This window comes from Acartia tonsa, chromosome 11, assembly GCF_053477335.1.
Source record: "Acartia tonsa isolate MP-2025a chromosome 11, ASM5347733v1, whole genome shotgun sequence".
Lineage (NCBI taxonomy): Eukaryota > Metazoa > Arthropoda > Copepoda > Calanoida > Acartiidae > Acartia > Acartia tonsa.
Window position 1 is genome coordinate 37544558 of NC_137270.1, and position 14933 is coordinate 37559490.

General features: G+C 31.5%; 1 protein-coding gene across 1 annotated transcript in view; it reads left to right on the forward strand.

The window, feature by feature from the left end:
• The window catches only part of LOC145331275 (SET and MYND domain-containing protein DDB_G0273589-like), a 45843-nt gene that overhangs the window by 26542 nt on the left and 4368 nt on the right, over nucleotides 1–14933 (forward strand). The window contains exons 16-17 of the mRNA XM_080175895.1: nucleotides 268–329; nucleotides 3269–3304. Of these exons, the coding sequence (XP_080032021.1) occupies nucleotides 268–329; nucleotides 3269–3304 (98 nt within the window). The remainder of the gene's footprint in view (nucleotides 1–267; nucleotides 330–3268; nucleotides 3305–14933) is intronic.

Sequence of the window (14933 nt, forward strand, 5' to 3'; positions counted from 1 at the left end):
AATTTACACCTTTGTTTATTCAATAAACCCTTTATTTATTAATTTTAAGGACCTTTTATAGTATTCATATAGTAAAATTAACCTAATTTTATAGTATTCATATAGTAAAATTAACCTAACTTATGTTCCTTTTCCTTTGACCTTTGTCTACAAGTTCTAAATGTGCATTTGTTCTTAATAAGAAGTTTCACTGTGAAGTGTCTTTTTAGAATTAATAATATTGATATGATTTGTAAACTTAACTTTTTTAATGAATTTTTATTTTAGAAAATCCGCAAAGGGGAAGAAATAACTGAAAACTATTTTCCAGTTGCTCAAGTTATACAGAGGTAATCAATATATTATTTCTTGGATGTTGCACCAGATTTACATGAACTCCAATAAAATGTTACTTTCATCTGGAAATAGTTTTTGTCGTTGCATCAAGAATAAATAAAAATTTAATTAAATTACATTAAACAAAATGCAGTTCAAACCTACCATTTCTATTACTATAATTTCTAAGCAACTTGCAATATTTAAGTTATAACAATTATTTTCTTTATGCTGTGAATTCAGCTTTTATATGCAAAAAAATTATGTAAACAAATTCGTCCAATTTGCTAAAATTTCTTTTCAATCGATATTACAATTTCTATTACTATAATTTCATTTATATTTATAATGTTTAACAAATAACAATTATTTTCATCGACAATTCAGCTTTTAAAAACATAACAAAAACGTATGTAAAACATTGTCAAATTTGCTTGACTTACGTTTATTCCAGTTTTGTAAATCAACCGGGAATAAACTAAAAAGTGCTAGAATTATATGAAACTAAATATTCAAATAGGACCATTATATCCATGTACAAAAGAAGCAGAGCAATGTTAACCCTTAACAGTCGGGCCCTTTACCTGAATGACCCTGCCAGGTTTGCTGGCATCCTGTGCCCGCCAGGATGGAGATATTCAAAAAATTCTAACTCTCAGTTATGTGTCATACCCATACTTAAAAAGTCACGCAGTTTGGGTTCTTTATCTTTCACACACAGAAAAGGAGATAGAAAAAACCGGAGGGGGGGGGCCTTCAACGCCCCCCCCCCCGACCGTTAATGGTTAAGAATACTGAGAAAAAGCTAGTTTAAAAAACAAAATATGAATGTAAATATAAACAGATGAACAGACCAAAATTATAGAGTAGCCACTCTTCCCCCCAAAAAAAACGTAAAAGCATATTTTGTAATTTTATACATACAAAGGAAAAATATTTTATATTTTATTCTTCAGGGAGATTAGATCATTCATGGATTATAACAAAGTATTTTGAAAAACATTTCAATAGACGTTCTGTTGCATTCTGATATATTATTACTTGGATGTTGCGCCAGATTTTCATGTATTCCTATAAATTAATACTCGCAGCTGGCTAAAGAAGCGATACCCCCCAACCACCACCTTCATCCAATTCCCTCCCTCCTACTGCATGAACTAACTGACCAATGAGGTCCATATTAGCAATCTAAATTGAGGGCAATTTTTCCCCTGTCAATATATCCATCACGTATATTATATATCCATTATTATGATAAAATTGGAAATTTCAAAGTCGACAATATTTTATTGAAAAGTAGCTATTATTGACATATTTATATTACGAAGTAGAAAGATGATTGTCCTTTTTTTGTTTGTTGAGGAAGGAGCTTAAGATCTAGCTAACTGTTGAACATTTTAGGTTTTTCTTCTTAAAATTTACCTGCTTGTTTTGGCTATTTTATAAGGGGGTGGGATAACCCTCTCCTGAAAAGAAATGAATTGGCTTATGTTTTTTTTTTAACTGTAGACTTTGAATAATAGTTTGCTTTCCATACATCCTTATAATAAAGTACCAGGATGTATGACGTATGTGTGTCTGTAGCTTAGGATCAACGATGTAGAGAACTGAGTAAGAGTGGCTATAATGGATATATCATCACTTATATCTACACCAGATTTTCATGTTCACTAATAAACACATTGCGAGCTAAATTAACGATTTCCCCCTTCCACCCCTTTAACCCATCCCCTCCTTCCCTTCTGGATGAACGAACTGGGCAATAAATGGTAAATAGCAACCTAACAGACTGCAATTTTCCCCCTGTCATAATATTTTCGTATAATCTACATCCATTGAGGCTATAGCTGACATTATTCTAATTCATATGTTGAATGAATAAAGTACAGGAAAAATGTATAACTTTTGCTAACATTTGCTTGTCCACAATATAACTATGATTCTTGATAAATTATGAATATTAGGTACCAAGAACGACAAGAAACAAAGTCATATATCTTTAAGACAAGATCCATTGAAAGTTTGTTTTTAAGGATGAGCATTTTTGTGATAAAATATGCAACCTAAAAACCAGCGTTGCGGAGCCGTTTGATTTTGGTGCGGCTTCGGCTCCAGCTCCAACTCCGGCCTAAAATCAAGTAAAACTCGACATATTTTTTCCCCACGTCTATTTTTGACTTTTGAAGGTTTCAAAAGTTCAATTTTTGATCAAAGTGGACATGAAAAATTTAAAAAGGGCATTTGCACATACAAAACAGAGATACCAAAATAAATAAATAAAAAAATCTCTTTATTTATCTAGTCCGGAGCCGTATTTTAACGAAAATTATGGCTTCAGCTCCAGCAAAATATGGCGACTCCACGGCTCCCGGCTCCGGCTCAGCAACACTGCTAAAAACTAAAGAAAATTACCTTATTTTAAAAGAGAAAAAAAAGTTTTTGAGATTTTATAATTAGTGGCATAAAGTTTTTTCTTTATCAAAAGAATTTAGTTGAAAAGTTTGTATATATTCATCGCGACGTATGTAGACAGATTTCCGCGTATATTAAAATAAAGAAAAAATTAAACCAGTTTGGGTAGTTCTGAGTGGCTGATGGCCCTTGCTATCAAAACTGGTATTATTTAGTATTTTATTTTAATTTCCGTAGAAAGTTATCTGTATTACGATGCTATGCATAATTTTCCAGTATGGCTGAGAACAAGTTTTTTTTTATGATTTGTTAAAAGTTAAAGAGATGCTTTGCATTTTAGACAAATTGTACAATGGGATATATGTCATAAAATGTATATAACAAAAATTCCAGAAAAAAAGATATTAGGACGTATTTAAAGAAATAAAATTAGTAAACCTATCTTAGATTATATATTCAGAAAGAACTGGTACATAGATTTGTCTTATTAATAGTGCGCTACATTGTAATCATACTAAGTCATACTAATTCTTTTTTTTAGGCCTGAAAGAAGAGCCTGGCTGAAGACTGGATATTGGTAGTTTTTTTATTGTTTATCCATCTATTTAACTCTCCCTCTTTCTTTCAGGCATTTATTTTATACTATTTTTCTTTCTCTTCATCTAGCAATAATAGGGGAAGGGTTATTAGAGCCCCCGATTTGTGTTCGAATTCCATAAACAAAACCTTTCTTGGTAAACATTACTTGACAAGTTTTAATGTTGATGAGAGTAATACACCTATCGTAATTAGACTAAGAAATTCGGTCATATCTTATATTCCATAAACAAAACCTTTCTTGGTAAACATTACTTGACAAGTTTTAATGTTGATGAGAGTAATACACCTATCGTAATTAGACTAAGAAATTCGGTCATATCTTATATTCCATAAACAAAACCTTTCTTGGTAAACATTACTTGACAAGTTTTAATGTTGATGAGAGTAATACACCTATCGTAATTAGACTAAGAAATTCGGTCATATCTTATATTCCATACACAAAACCTTTCTTGGTAAACATTACTTGACAAGTTTTAATGTTGATGAGAGTAATACACCTATCGTAATTAGACTAAGAAATTTGGTCATATCTTATATTCCATAAACAAAACCTTTCTTGGTAAACATTACTTGACAAGTTTTAATGTTGATGAGAGTAATACACCTATCGTAATTAGACTAAGAAATTCGGTCATATCTTATATTCCATAAACAAAACCTTTCTTGGTAAACATTACTTGACAAGTTTTAATGTTGATGAGAGTAATACACCTATCGTAATTAGACTAAGAAATTCGGTCATATCTTATATTCCATAAACAAAACCTTTCTTGGTAAACATTACTTGACAAGTTTTAATGTTGATGAGAGTAATACACCTATCGTAATTAGACTAAGAAATTCGGTCATATCTTATATTCCATAAACAAAACCTTTCTTGGTAAACATTACTTGACAAGTTTTAATGTTGATGAGAGTAATACACCTATCGTAATTAGACTAAGAAATTCGGTCATATCTTATATTCCATAAACAAAACCTTTCTTGGTAAACATTACTTGACAAGTTTTAATGTTGATGAGAGTAATACACCTATCGTAATTAGACTAAGAAATTCGGTCATATCTTATATTCCATAAACAAAACCTTTCTTGGTAAACATTACTTGACAAGTTTTAATGTTGATGAGAGTAATACACCTATCGTAATTAGACTAAGAAATTCGGTCATATCTTATATTCCATAAACAAAACCTTTCTTGGTAAACATTACTTGACAAGTTTTAATGTTGATGAGAGTAATACACCTATCGTAATTAGACTAAGAAATTCGGTCATATCTTATATTCCATAAACAAAACCTTTCTTGGTAAACATTACTTGACAAGTTTTAATGTTGATGAGAGTAATACACCTATCGTAATTAGACTAAGAAATTCGGTCATATCTTATGATTGTTGCTAATAAGAAAAATATAAATTAAACAGAACTCGGCATCAGCACGCTTGTTATGTGTCATTGTGTATGACTTTCAAATTTAACTTGATATCAAATCCTGTTCAGTAATTTTTTTAATCTTTCATATGGCTTTGTATTGATGACCTATGCAGAGGATATACAAACTTTCCCGATTTTGTATAATTTTTGAGGAACACGACTCCAGTAACCTCATATTTTTCTTTCCCGAAAAAGGGAAGGGGGAAGAAAATCTCTTCAAAAGAGATGGGGAAAACCCCCTTTTCTCCCATCTCTTTTTTCTTCCCCCCTTCACTTTTTTTTCTTTCCCCCTTCCCTTTTTCGGGAAAGAAAAATATGACGTAACTGGAGTCGTGTTCTTCAAAAATTATACAAAATCGGGAAAGTTTGTATATCCTCACCTATGCACAGCTTCCGAGCATAGATGTCAAAAGATGGGGGTAAAGGTGTGTTTAACCTCTCAAACTTTGAAACTCCTCATTCTACTCCCCTAAAATACATTAGATCACCTTCCTAAAATCTTTGAGACCCCTCTATTTTCCCTCTTAATATAAAATTTGAAAGTTTCTGCTTCCGAGCACTGTTATAATAAAATAATATAAATATACTTAATAGTGAGAATCACAAACGAAGATAAGTGTCCCTAATGGTATTTTCTTATGTCAGGCTTATGTAAGCTTTTAGTTAAGTATACCTTTGGAGTTTCTTAGTTATTGTTAAGTATTCCTAAATGTAGTAATGTCAAGTAAGACTTAGGAAAGGTTTAAGGTACCTTATAAAGTTTACTAGGGGTTCCTATTTTGTTCTTAGTTACATTAAGCTATGTCAAGAAAAAGCAGGTTTGATGATATACGAGTACCTTTTGGGTTATGTCTTAAAACAGCCAATTGTTTTTCTAACTAAAATTTTGGAAAAATATTCCTATCTTTTTTAAGTTTTTGAGCACGGTTCCTTGTAAATTCCGCCACATACATCCTATCTGTGTTATAAATAATAGCAAGTAACCATCTAAGGCCTCTTTAAAGATATTTTTGATTTTTTTTTATTATAAAGAATGGTTACTTAAAAATATTTTTATAGGGTGATTTTTTTAATAGAAAATATGGTAAATTAACCTCCCCCAAAGATATAAAAAACACAAATCATATTCAAATATTGGAAATGGGCAGGTGTCCTAAACATTTGCAAATTATTTTTTTCGTTAAAACGAATGAACAACAAAATATATGTGATCATTTCATTCTACATTTAAAGAGGCATAATTCAAAATTTATTACAATGAGTACACTTTTAGTTATCTATAATATTTCTTTTTTTCTATTTATGTAGACAAAAAAAACTTTGCTCTAATTAAGACTTGTCTTTCATATTTTTTTAAATTTTATTTCTTAATTATTTAATTAGGGTTACATAAAATTACTTAGGTATACTTAAAATATAAAAGGTATCTTATCTAGTTAAGTCAGGTAGAAAGCAAGTACACATTCTCATTCAATCCAGGAAGGGAGGGGTCATTGGGCTTTCTAAAATATTACATTAGTCCCCAAAGTTTTATTATAACGTTTTCTTATTAAATAGCTTAATAACTGTTGGGACTTTTTTCAAAATTTTAAGTGGTATGTTTATTAATCTTAATATCCAACCGTTTCAATAACTAATTGTACAGGACAATGACGTCCAAGCTTTTTTATGTTGGGGGGGGGGGAGGGGTGTAAAAATTAAAATGCAAAAATTTTGCCTAGGCATCCCCAAATTCAATTTGGACGGAATATCAATCTATCTACTATTGTCTTATCCCTTTAGATCCCTGATTTCCTCTACTTACAAATGAAAGATATGTTCATAGATGTTCCTTAATATACGCCAAAATTTAAAAATAAAGTAAAGTGTAAAAAATTCAAGGGCCATTAAAAAGAGATATAATAAAGGGTGTCTAAAATATCTTGCTAGCTTCTGGAATAAATCGGTTTCTTTTCATGGAAGCTTCTTATATTTGTTATATTTGTAAAAAAAAGGAAACTGTTATTCTTGCTTTAAAAACACTTTTTAAAATAAAACAAACTGTTTTCATGCGTAGTTCTTAGTCCAGACACACACAGACATACATTCTATCTTTCGGCTCTAAAGATACATAAACCCCTCTAAAGATAGTAGATTTATAAGAATTGCTTCAAAATATTTTGTAAAGGATAATTTTTTTTATTCGCAATTTGCTTAGCATGGTCCGAATCATGAATTATAATCAAATGGGCAGATGCTAAACATTTAAAAAACCTTTTTGGTTAAAATGTATAAACAACAAAAAAGATTATTAAGATTAAATTTTACAAAGAGACATATAAAAAAACTTATTACAATGAGTATAATACTATTAATTCATGATCTTTCTTAAATCATTTTTTTTTACTTTAGTAAACTTGAAAAATCTTTGGTCCATAAAACATTAATTTTATGATTTTTATTTTAATTTTAATTTACTTTATAAGGCTTACCTAAATTTTACATTGAGAAAGGCTACATACACTTTAGTTAAGCTTAGCCATACATATAAAACTAGGAAACGTTTTTATAAATAAGCCAAAACAAAATTTCTTAACTGCAATACACAATTTTCAAAATTTCAAAAATTCAAGGAAAACAGGTTCTCAAAGCTGCCTAAAGTTTCCATGCATAAAAAACTTCAGCATAAACTTTCTAAATTAACTTCATTATTTAACCAAAAAAATTCAAAATGAAGAAACGCTAGGAGAGGCTTACATAAAAAGATAGGGTATACTAAAAGGGTTCTTAATTGGAGAGAAAGCAGGTAGACAATAAAGAAAGGAAGGGGGGTAGACAAGGGTTACTTAGAAATTAATGTAAGTATAACTTTAAGGAAGGCTTACATAAAGAGATAGGTATACTTAAAGTGTTCTTAAATGGAGAGAAAGCAGGTAAAAATTCAAAAAAAGAAATGTTAGGAGAGGGGAAGGGGGATTGACAAGAAGTACTTACAAATTAATGTACGGTTTTCATGACAAGTACAACTTTACATAAAAAAAGCAATCTTAAAGCCAAACAAATAGAGTTTAATTGGTTATTTTTAAAAACAGCAAATTAATTGTTCTTTTAGCTTAAAAATTTTTTTTTTTTAAATTTTAGGACAAAATACAACTTTTTGGGAGGAATATTTTCCACCCCCCCCCCCCACAGAAAATTGGAGGTAGGTCACAAACTCCCAAAATGCTAACTTTTTTGTTTATGGTCGGAATTAAAAAATCTTTTCAAAAAACCTTAGAGTAGAGTTCAAAAGGTTTTTTTCAACTCCTAGTTATATGCCGTAGCCATATTTAAAAACACCTAAATTTATTGGGGGGAAGGTGGGGAGGGGGGGGTTACATCCCCTCCCCCCCATTTGGACGTCCCAGCTCACAGACAAACATCCTATTTTTGTTATTTAAAATAGCAGCTACCCCTCAAACTTAAAAGTTATTAGATTCACAAAGAAAGGTTAAAAAAACAGGCATCCAAAGGGATAAGACAAAAGCCAATAAATTGATGTGCAACCCCAATGATGATACACAAAAATGCCCCTACTGTAAATCAAAATTTATGGTTAAAACGTTTTAACAATCAACTTAATGAAACAACCAATCAAATTTTACTAGTCCCAAAAGTTATTAAGCCAACGAATAAGAAAACATTATTTTAAAATGTTGGGGACAAATGAAATAAATCAGAGCTGGATCTTTAAATCATTTCAAGGTGCGCTAAACCACCCCGTGCACCATTGAAATGATTTAAAGATCAAGCTCAGGTATAAAGTTAGCAGGGATAAGACAAAAGCCAGTAGACTAATGTACAGCCCCAATGATGATACACAAAAATACACCTACTGTAAATTAAAATTGAGTGTTGAAACGTTTGAACTCTCAACTTAATGAAACAACCAATCAAATTTTCAAAATGTTGTTATTCCAACAAATAAGAAATTGTTATTTTGAAATGTTGGGGACAAATGTAATAAAGCTGAAAACCATGTTTGTGATTTAAAAAAAATTAATTTCGTTATTGGTATAAGCTAGTAATAAATAGCCCATTGTCCCCTCTTTCTCTATTAAAAGAAAACATGTGATGTTTTATTAGCAATTTTCTTAGCATAGTAAAAAAAGTTTTCAGTGTTCTTTTCCCTAAATCAACACTTAATAATAGATAGGCGAAGCATTGCCAAAAAATACTTTAATCAAAAATAAGTCATTTAAAGCTGTCATTCAAGTTTTGAAGAAATAAAGGAACACCAATAAAGAAATTATCAAATGAGAATTATTAAAAGGTATAATATAGATACATACTCCCAAATTCAGCCAATAGGAATACAGGGGAGGATCAATCTGCCATATATTGGTAAGAAAGTAAACAGAATTTGGTTTGAAAGAGCGATTATCCTTTCATATCATTCGCAAAATGAATCAGCTATAAATAGTCTTTCTTAGGATAAGCCTTTGCTTAGGTTAATCATATGGTTAAAAAATTTCTTCCCTCACATGATGTAAAGCATACAACATAACATATATAAGAAATCATCTTTAAATAGTTAACTTTTTTTGGGATAAAGATAACTCTTTGGAAATTCCTTATTAAGTTGGGCCCGATTTACCATCTAGATCTACTATATCTATTGGTTCATTATACGATACTTTTGTACTTTCTCTGTAGAATATTTTTAGTAGCGAAGCTACTCTATAATTCACTTTGTCCGTCCGTCAGTCAGTCAGTCAGTCAGTCAGTCCGTCAGTCCGTCAGTCCGTAACGCTATGGGGGAAATGGGATTTACTCAGCTCCTATAAAAGATAGAATGCTGAAATTTTTTGACAACATGCCCTTCATTAAGGAGCACAATTAAGTATAAAACATTGATGTCGGTAGGACCGCTTTTTAGCAGGTTTTAGGCTATTTTTATATTTTTTACATTTTTCTCCATATCTTCAGTGTTTATGGTGCGATTTTCAAAATTTTTTCAGTTATAGATATCTAAATTAAATTTCCAGTCGTTTAAAGAAAATAGCTATGACTATCAGGCTGCCTTTAAGCAGGTTTTAGGCTATTTTTGTATTTTTTACATTTTTCTCCATATCTTTGGTGTTTATGGTCCGATTTTCAAAAATTTTTTAGTTATAGATATCAAAATTAAATTTCCTGTCCTTTAAAGAAAACAACTATGACGGTCAGACTGCCTTTCAGCTAGTTTTAGGCTATTTTTGTATTACTAAATTTTTCTCCATATCTTTGATGTTTATGGTACGATTTCAAAATTTTTTTCAGTTATATATATCAAAATTAAATTTCCTGTTGTTTAAAGAAAACAACCATGACGGTCAGACTTCCTTTTTGCAGGTTTTTGGCTATTTTTATATTTTCCCCCATATCTTTGGTGTTTTTGGTCCAATTTTAAAACTTTTTTGGGGATATCATTATCAAAATAATTTTTCCCATTGTTATGAGCATCTTTTATGTAATTTACTTTGACCGTCATCATTATACAAATAAAACAGGGTTTCGTGTTTATTTTCTTCAATAAATCAATTAATAAATACACTTCAAATCTACTTGTACATATTACCATCCATGATTTTATTTTTTATGCTTCGCTACTTATGGATGTTGTCATCCTTGTTTTAAAGGTTATTATCTAAAACAGCTAATTGTTCTTTTAGCTTGAAAATTAAAAAAAAGTATTATAGCCTTCATTAGTTTTTAAGAAGTCCCACACACACAGACACACATACTGTTTTTGTTATACATGATAGCTAAAACCCCTCTAATATTTAAAGATGTTAGATTTTTAAGTTAGGTTAAAAAACGTTTTTTTAAAATCGAAGCTTTTCTATAATTAGGGTCGGTCCGTCCGTACGTTCGTCACAGAGAGTTAGCTCTTTTCGTTAGTTTAAACAGGTTAGAATTGTCCTATCGATTCCAAACTTTGCATGATGATTCCTGTAGTAGTTAGGTACAATTTAGAAACTCTATAATCAATACCAGAATGTCCGTACGTCCATTTGAAACATGTCGATTTTTAACTTTTTTGACAACAAATTTTTGTATATTAAAATTATCTGATTCTTCAGATTTTTTTGAAAACTGATTTCTTATGCAACAAGGTAAAATGTTATAAGTAAAGCATCTCTATAAACAAGTCCCAAAAATGTTAGTATGTCCTTAAACAGTATCATCCATTTAGGCAGTTTGCAACAAATTTACTTACAATATTCTTTGTACTGATGCATTAATATTCTGCTAATTAAGTTCTGACAATCTACAAGTGTTAAAGTTTGTTTGTCCTTCCATTTCAGAGCTTCGCTTTTATGGATGTTGGCATCCTTGTTATATAGTGATTTCTTATCTTGGTATAGGCACCATGTGAAATATAGGTAAAACACATGACACATAATCGAATATTAGAAATAAGCAAGTGTTGAATCTATGTACTTTTTTGTTAAAATGAATGAACATCTATATAGATGTTAAAATTAAAATCTACAAAGAGTCACATATTATCAAATTTGATATGTTTGTTACAAAGAGTAGCTTTTATTTCTATAAGATCTTGCCTTATAATTTTTTTCTATTGTAGTAAAATTAAAAATAATCCACACAAAGTCGACATCAAATTGTCTGCATATGAAAGAATTTTAATTCTTATTATTTTAAAATTAATTAAGGTAACCTTTATTTTTCATAAGTAAGGCTTGGAGAAGTGGATCAAAAGGGTTGATATATGAGTTAGGGGCATTGAAAAGGGGGAGGGGATTAGACTAGCTTTACATAAAGAGTTAGGTATAGCTAAAGGGTACTTAATTGGAAAGAAAGCAGGTAGAGGAGAGAAGAGAGGGGAAGGGGGGGGGGGGGTTGATAAAGGTTACTTAGGAAACTTATGCAAGGTTTTTAGTAAAACTTTAAGGTAGGCTTACATTAAAAGTTAGGGACACCTAAATAAATTAAGGTATTCTTAAAGGAGAAAGCAGGTAATTTTTCTTTCTTCTCTAACTTGTTTTAAAACACCTTTGACAACCAATGAATAGATATTTATGATCTAGATGGTCTATCTGGCATCAAATTCTGTTATACATATAAAGCGGTTCCTATAAGACAAACCCCTTTGTTAATTTTTCAACTTTTTTATTTCATGGGTGGGTGATCTCCAACACCACCTTAAATTTTTTTAAAAATACTTTTCTTTTATTTTATATTTTTTGGGGGTTGAGTACCCTCCCAAACCCCCTTAAATTAAAAAAAAATTAACTTCCATTTTCGAACCCAGTAATAGTGTCGGACTGATTATGACGTAACAAAAAAAATTAGCCAATGAGAGGACATTATTGACCAATGGTAAAATTCATAGTGGCCTCTCATTGGCTAATTTTTTTTGTTACGTCATAATCAGTCCGACACTAATACTGGGTTCCCATTTTCAATTTTTTAATTTTTTTCTTTTATTTTTGAATTTTTTTGGGGGTGAGGTGACCTCTCACACCTCCGTAAAAAAATTTTATCTAAAATTTTTTTATCTTCCATTTTAGAATTTTTATTCCATGAAATGGGGTGACTTCCCACACACCCCGGTACAAATATTTTTTTCGTCCACTTTTAATTTTTCTGGGGATGGGGTGACCCTCTTAAAAAATGTTTTGTCTTCAATTTCAAATTATTTTTTTTTTTGGAAAAGGGGTGACCTTCCACACTCACTAAAAATATTTTTCTTGTCAAAGGGGGAAAAAATGGCGTGCGAAGCGTGCCGCAAATTTTTTTTAACCTCCTTAAAATTTTTACCCTGGGGGTAAAATTTGCTTGGGGGGGTAATTACCCCAACTGAAATCTGTTTGCAGGGGTAAATTTTGTTTACCCCCCCCCCCCCAAATTTACTCCTGGGGTAAAATTTTTTGGGGGGTAATTTAAATTTTATTAAATATTTAGTACTAAAAATGCACTGGAAGCGCGCCAAAAATTTTTTTGTTAGAGATTTTTTATTTTGGGGGGGGGGTATTTATCCCTCCTCAAATTGTTTGAGGGGGTTAATCCCCACTTCACCCCCTCTTTGGACATCTATGCCTGGAGGATCAGGACCTTCAGAATTATACATGGAACCTGAAATTGACTTGTATACCTATATTTCTTACTAGCGGCTATGCCCCTAGAGGCCTCTAGGGGCACTTGAGGAGGGGGAGTCAAATTTGATTACCCAATATCTTATTTTAGATTTTATAAGAAAAAGTAAAAAAAAATTTTGTTGGGTAGAAAAATTTTTTTTTGGGGGGGTTTGCCTAGATATACCACACTTTTCTGGGATCTTGCTGTGTCAAGTATCAACTGTTGGGAATATCAAAGGATGACTCCATGCAAAATTTGAGCCGGATCCGGCCAAAACGGCCGTGAATTTTATGAAAAAATGTTTTTTTCCCGGTTTTTAGTGGGTATCTGTAAATCGATTCAGCTGGAGCAAAACCGGTTGAAGGTACAAAAAATTTTACTTCACGTGCAATTTAGCCAATGCAATTGCCTACAAAAATGTAATTCATCATCAACTTGATTGGACAACTCTTTCTCCTCCTAAATGTCCATTAAAACCTCGGAAACGGCAAAAATCGCCAAAAATCACGCCTTCGGCGGCAAATACCGGCTAAACGGTCAGCCGGAGGCGAATGAAACATAAATAAAGAAATGTCCCGGACATTTAGGAGGGGAAAGAGTTGTTCAATCAAGTTGATGATGAACACATTTTTGTAGGCAATTGCATTGGCTAAATTTCATGTGATGTAAAATTTTTTGTACCTCTAACCGGTTTTGCTCCAGCTGAATCGATTTACAGATACCCACTAAAAACCGGAAAAAAACGGTTTTTCATAAAATTCACGGCCGGTTTTGGCCGGATCCGGCTCAAATTTTGCATGAAGTTATCCTTTGATATTCCCAACAGTTGATACTTGACACAGCAAGATCCCAGAAAAGTGTGATATATCTAGGGTTGCCCCCCCATCATCATTTTTAATTGGGGGGGGGGGTATTTTTCATTTTTGGGGGCGTTGGGGTTATCCCACCCCCCAAGAAAATAGTTATAAACCTTCCCGGGACTTATGAGAAGCTACCTTGTTAAGGAGAACCCAATCGGTTCAGCGGTTAGCGAGATCTTTCGGTACAGATACACAGACAGACACACAAACTTCCTGTTACTTTAGTATAAGGATGAGGATGTACTACTACAGGTTTGGGGGGATGTTTTATGGGGTTCAGGAAACCCTCCCCCAAATAAAATAAAATGGAGGGGATGAAAAATATATCTCCCAAAAAGCTGTATTTTGTCCAAAGTTTTTTTTTATGTTTTTTTTGGTGATCCCCCCCCCCTAAGTAAAAAAGGATGTAAAAACAAAGGTTGTTGAATAAAAGTGTGGAGGAAGCGAAAATTCATTATCAAATAGGGGACATGCACAATTTTTTTTAGCCCTCTATCTTTAATAAGAGCTGAGATAATGGGGGGGGGGGGGCATTGAACTACTGATAAAGGTGCGGCAAGGGGCCCAACTGTTAAGGGTTAAGTCTCACAAATTATGGATCCCGATTGACCATCTAGTTCCATTATATCTATTGGTTAATTATACTGTAGTACTGCTGTACTTCCTTATTATTTTTTTGGTTATTTTTAAAAACAGCAAATCGTTCTTTTAGCTTGAATTAAAAAAAAATATTATGGCCTTAAATAGCTTCAAAGTTTCTATTTAATTCCCATGCACACACAGACATACATCCTATATTTGTTATACATAATTGCGGCTACTTTTCTAAACTTTAAAGATGTAAGATTTATAAAGAAAGATTTTAAATTTTTTTTTGTACAGAGTGATTTCTTTGCTTGGTATACAGGCACTACATGAAATATAGATAAATCACATGACTCATAATCAAATATTTGAAATGGAAAAAGTGCTGAATCTTTGATCCTTTTTTGTTAAATTGAATGAACAACTATGGCGACGTGAAAATTAAATTCTACAAAGAGTTATATTTAAAACTTATTACAAAGAGTATGCTTTTAGCTCTATATGAATCTATAAGATTTTTTTCTATTGTATTAAAGTTTAATTTAATCCACAAAATTTTTTGTTAAAAAAATATATCAAATTGTTAAGCTAAGAAACAATTTTATTCATTATTTTTTTT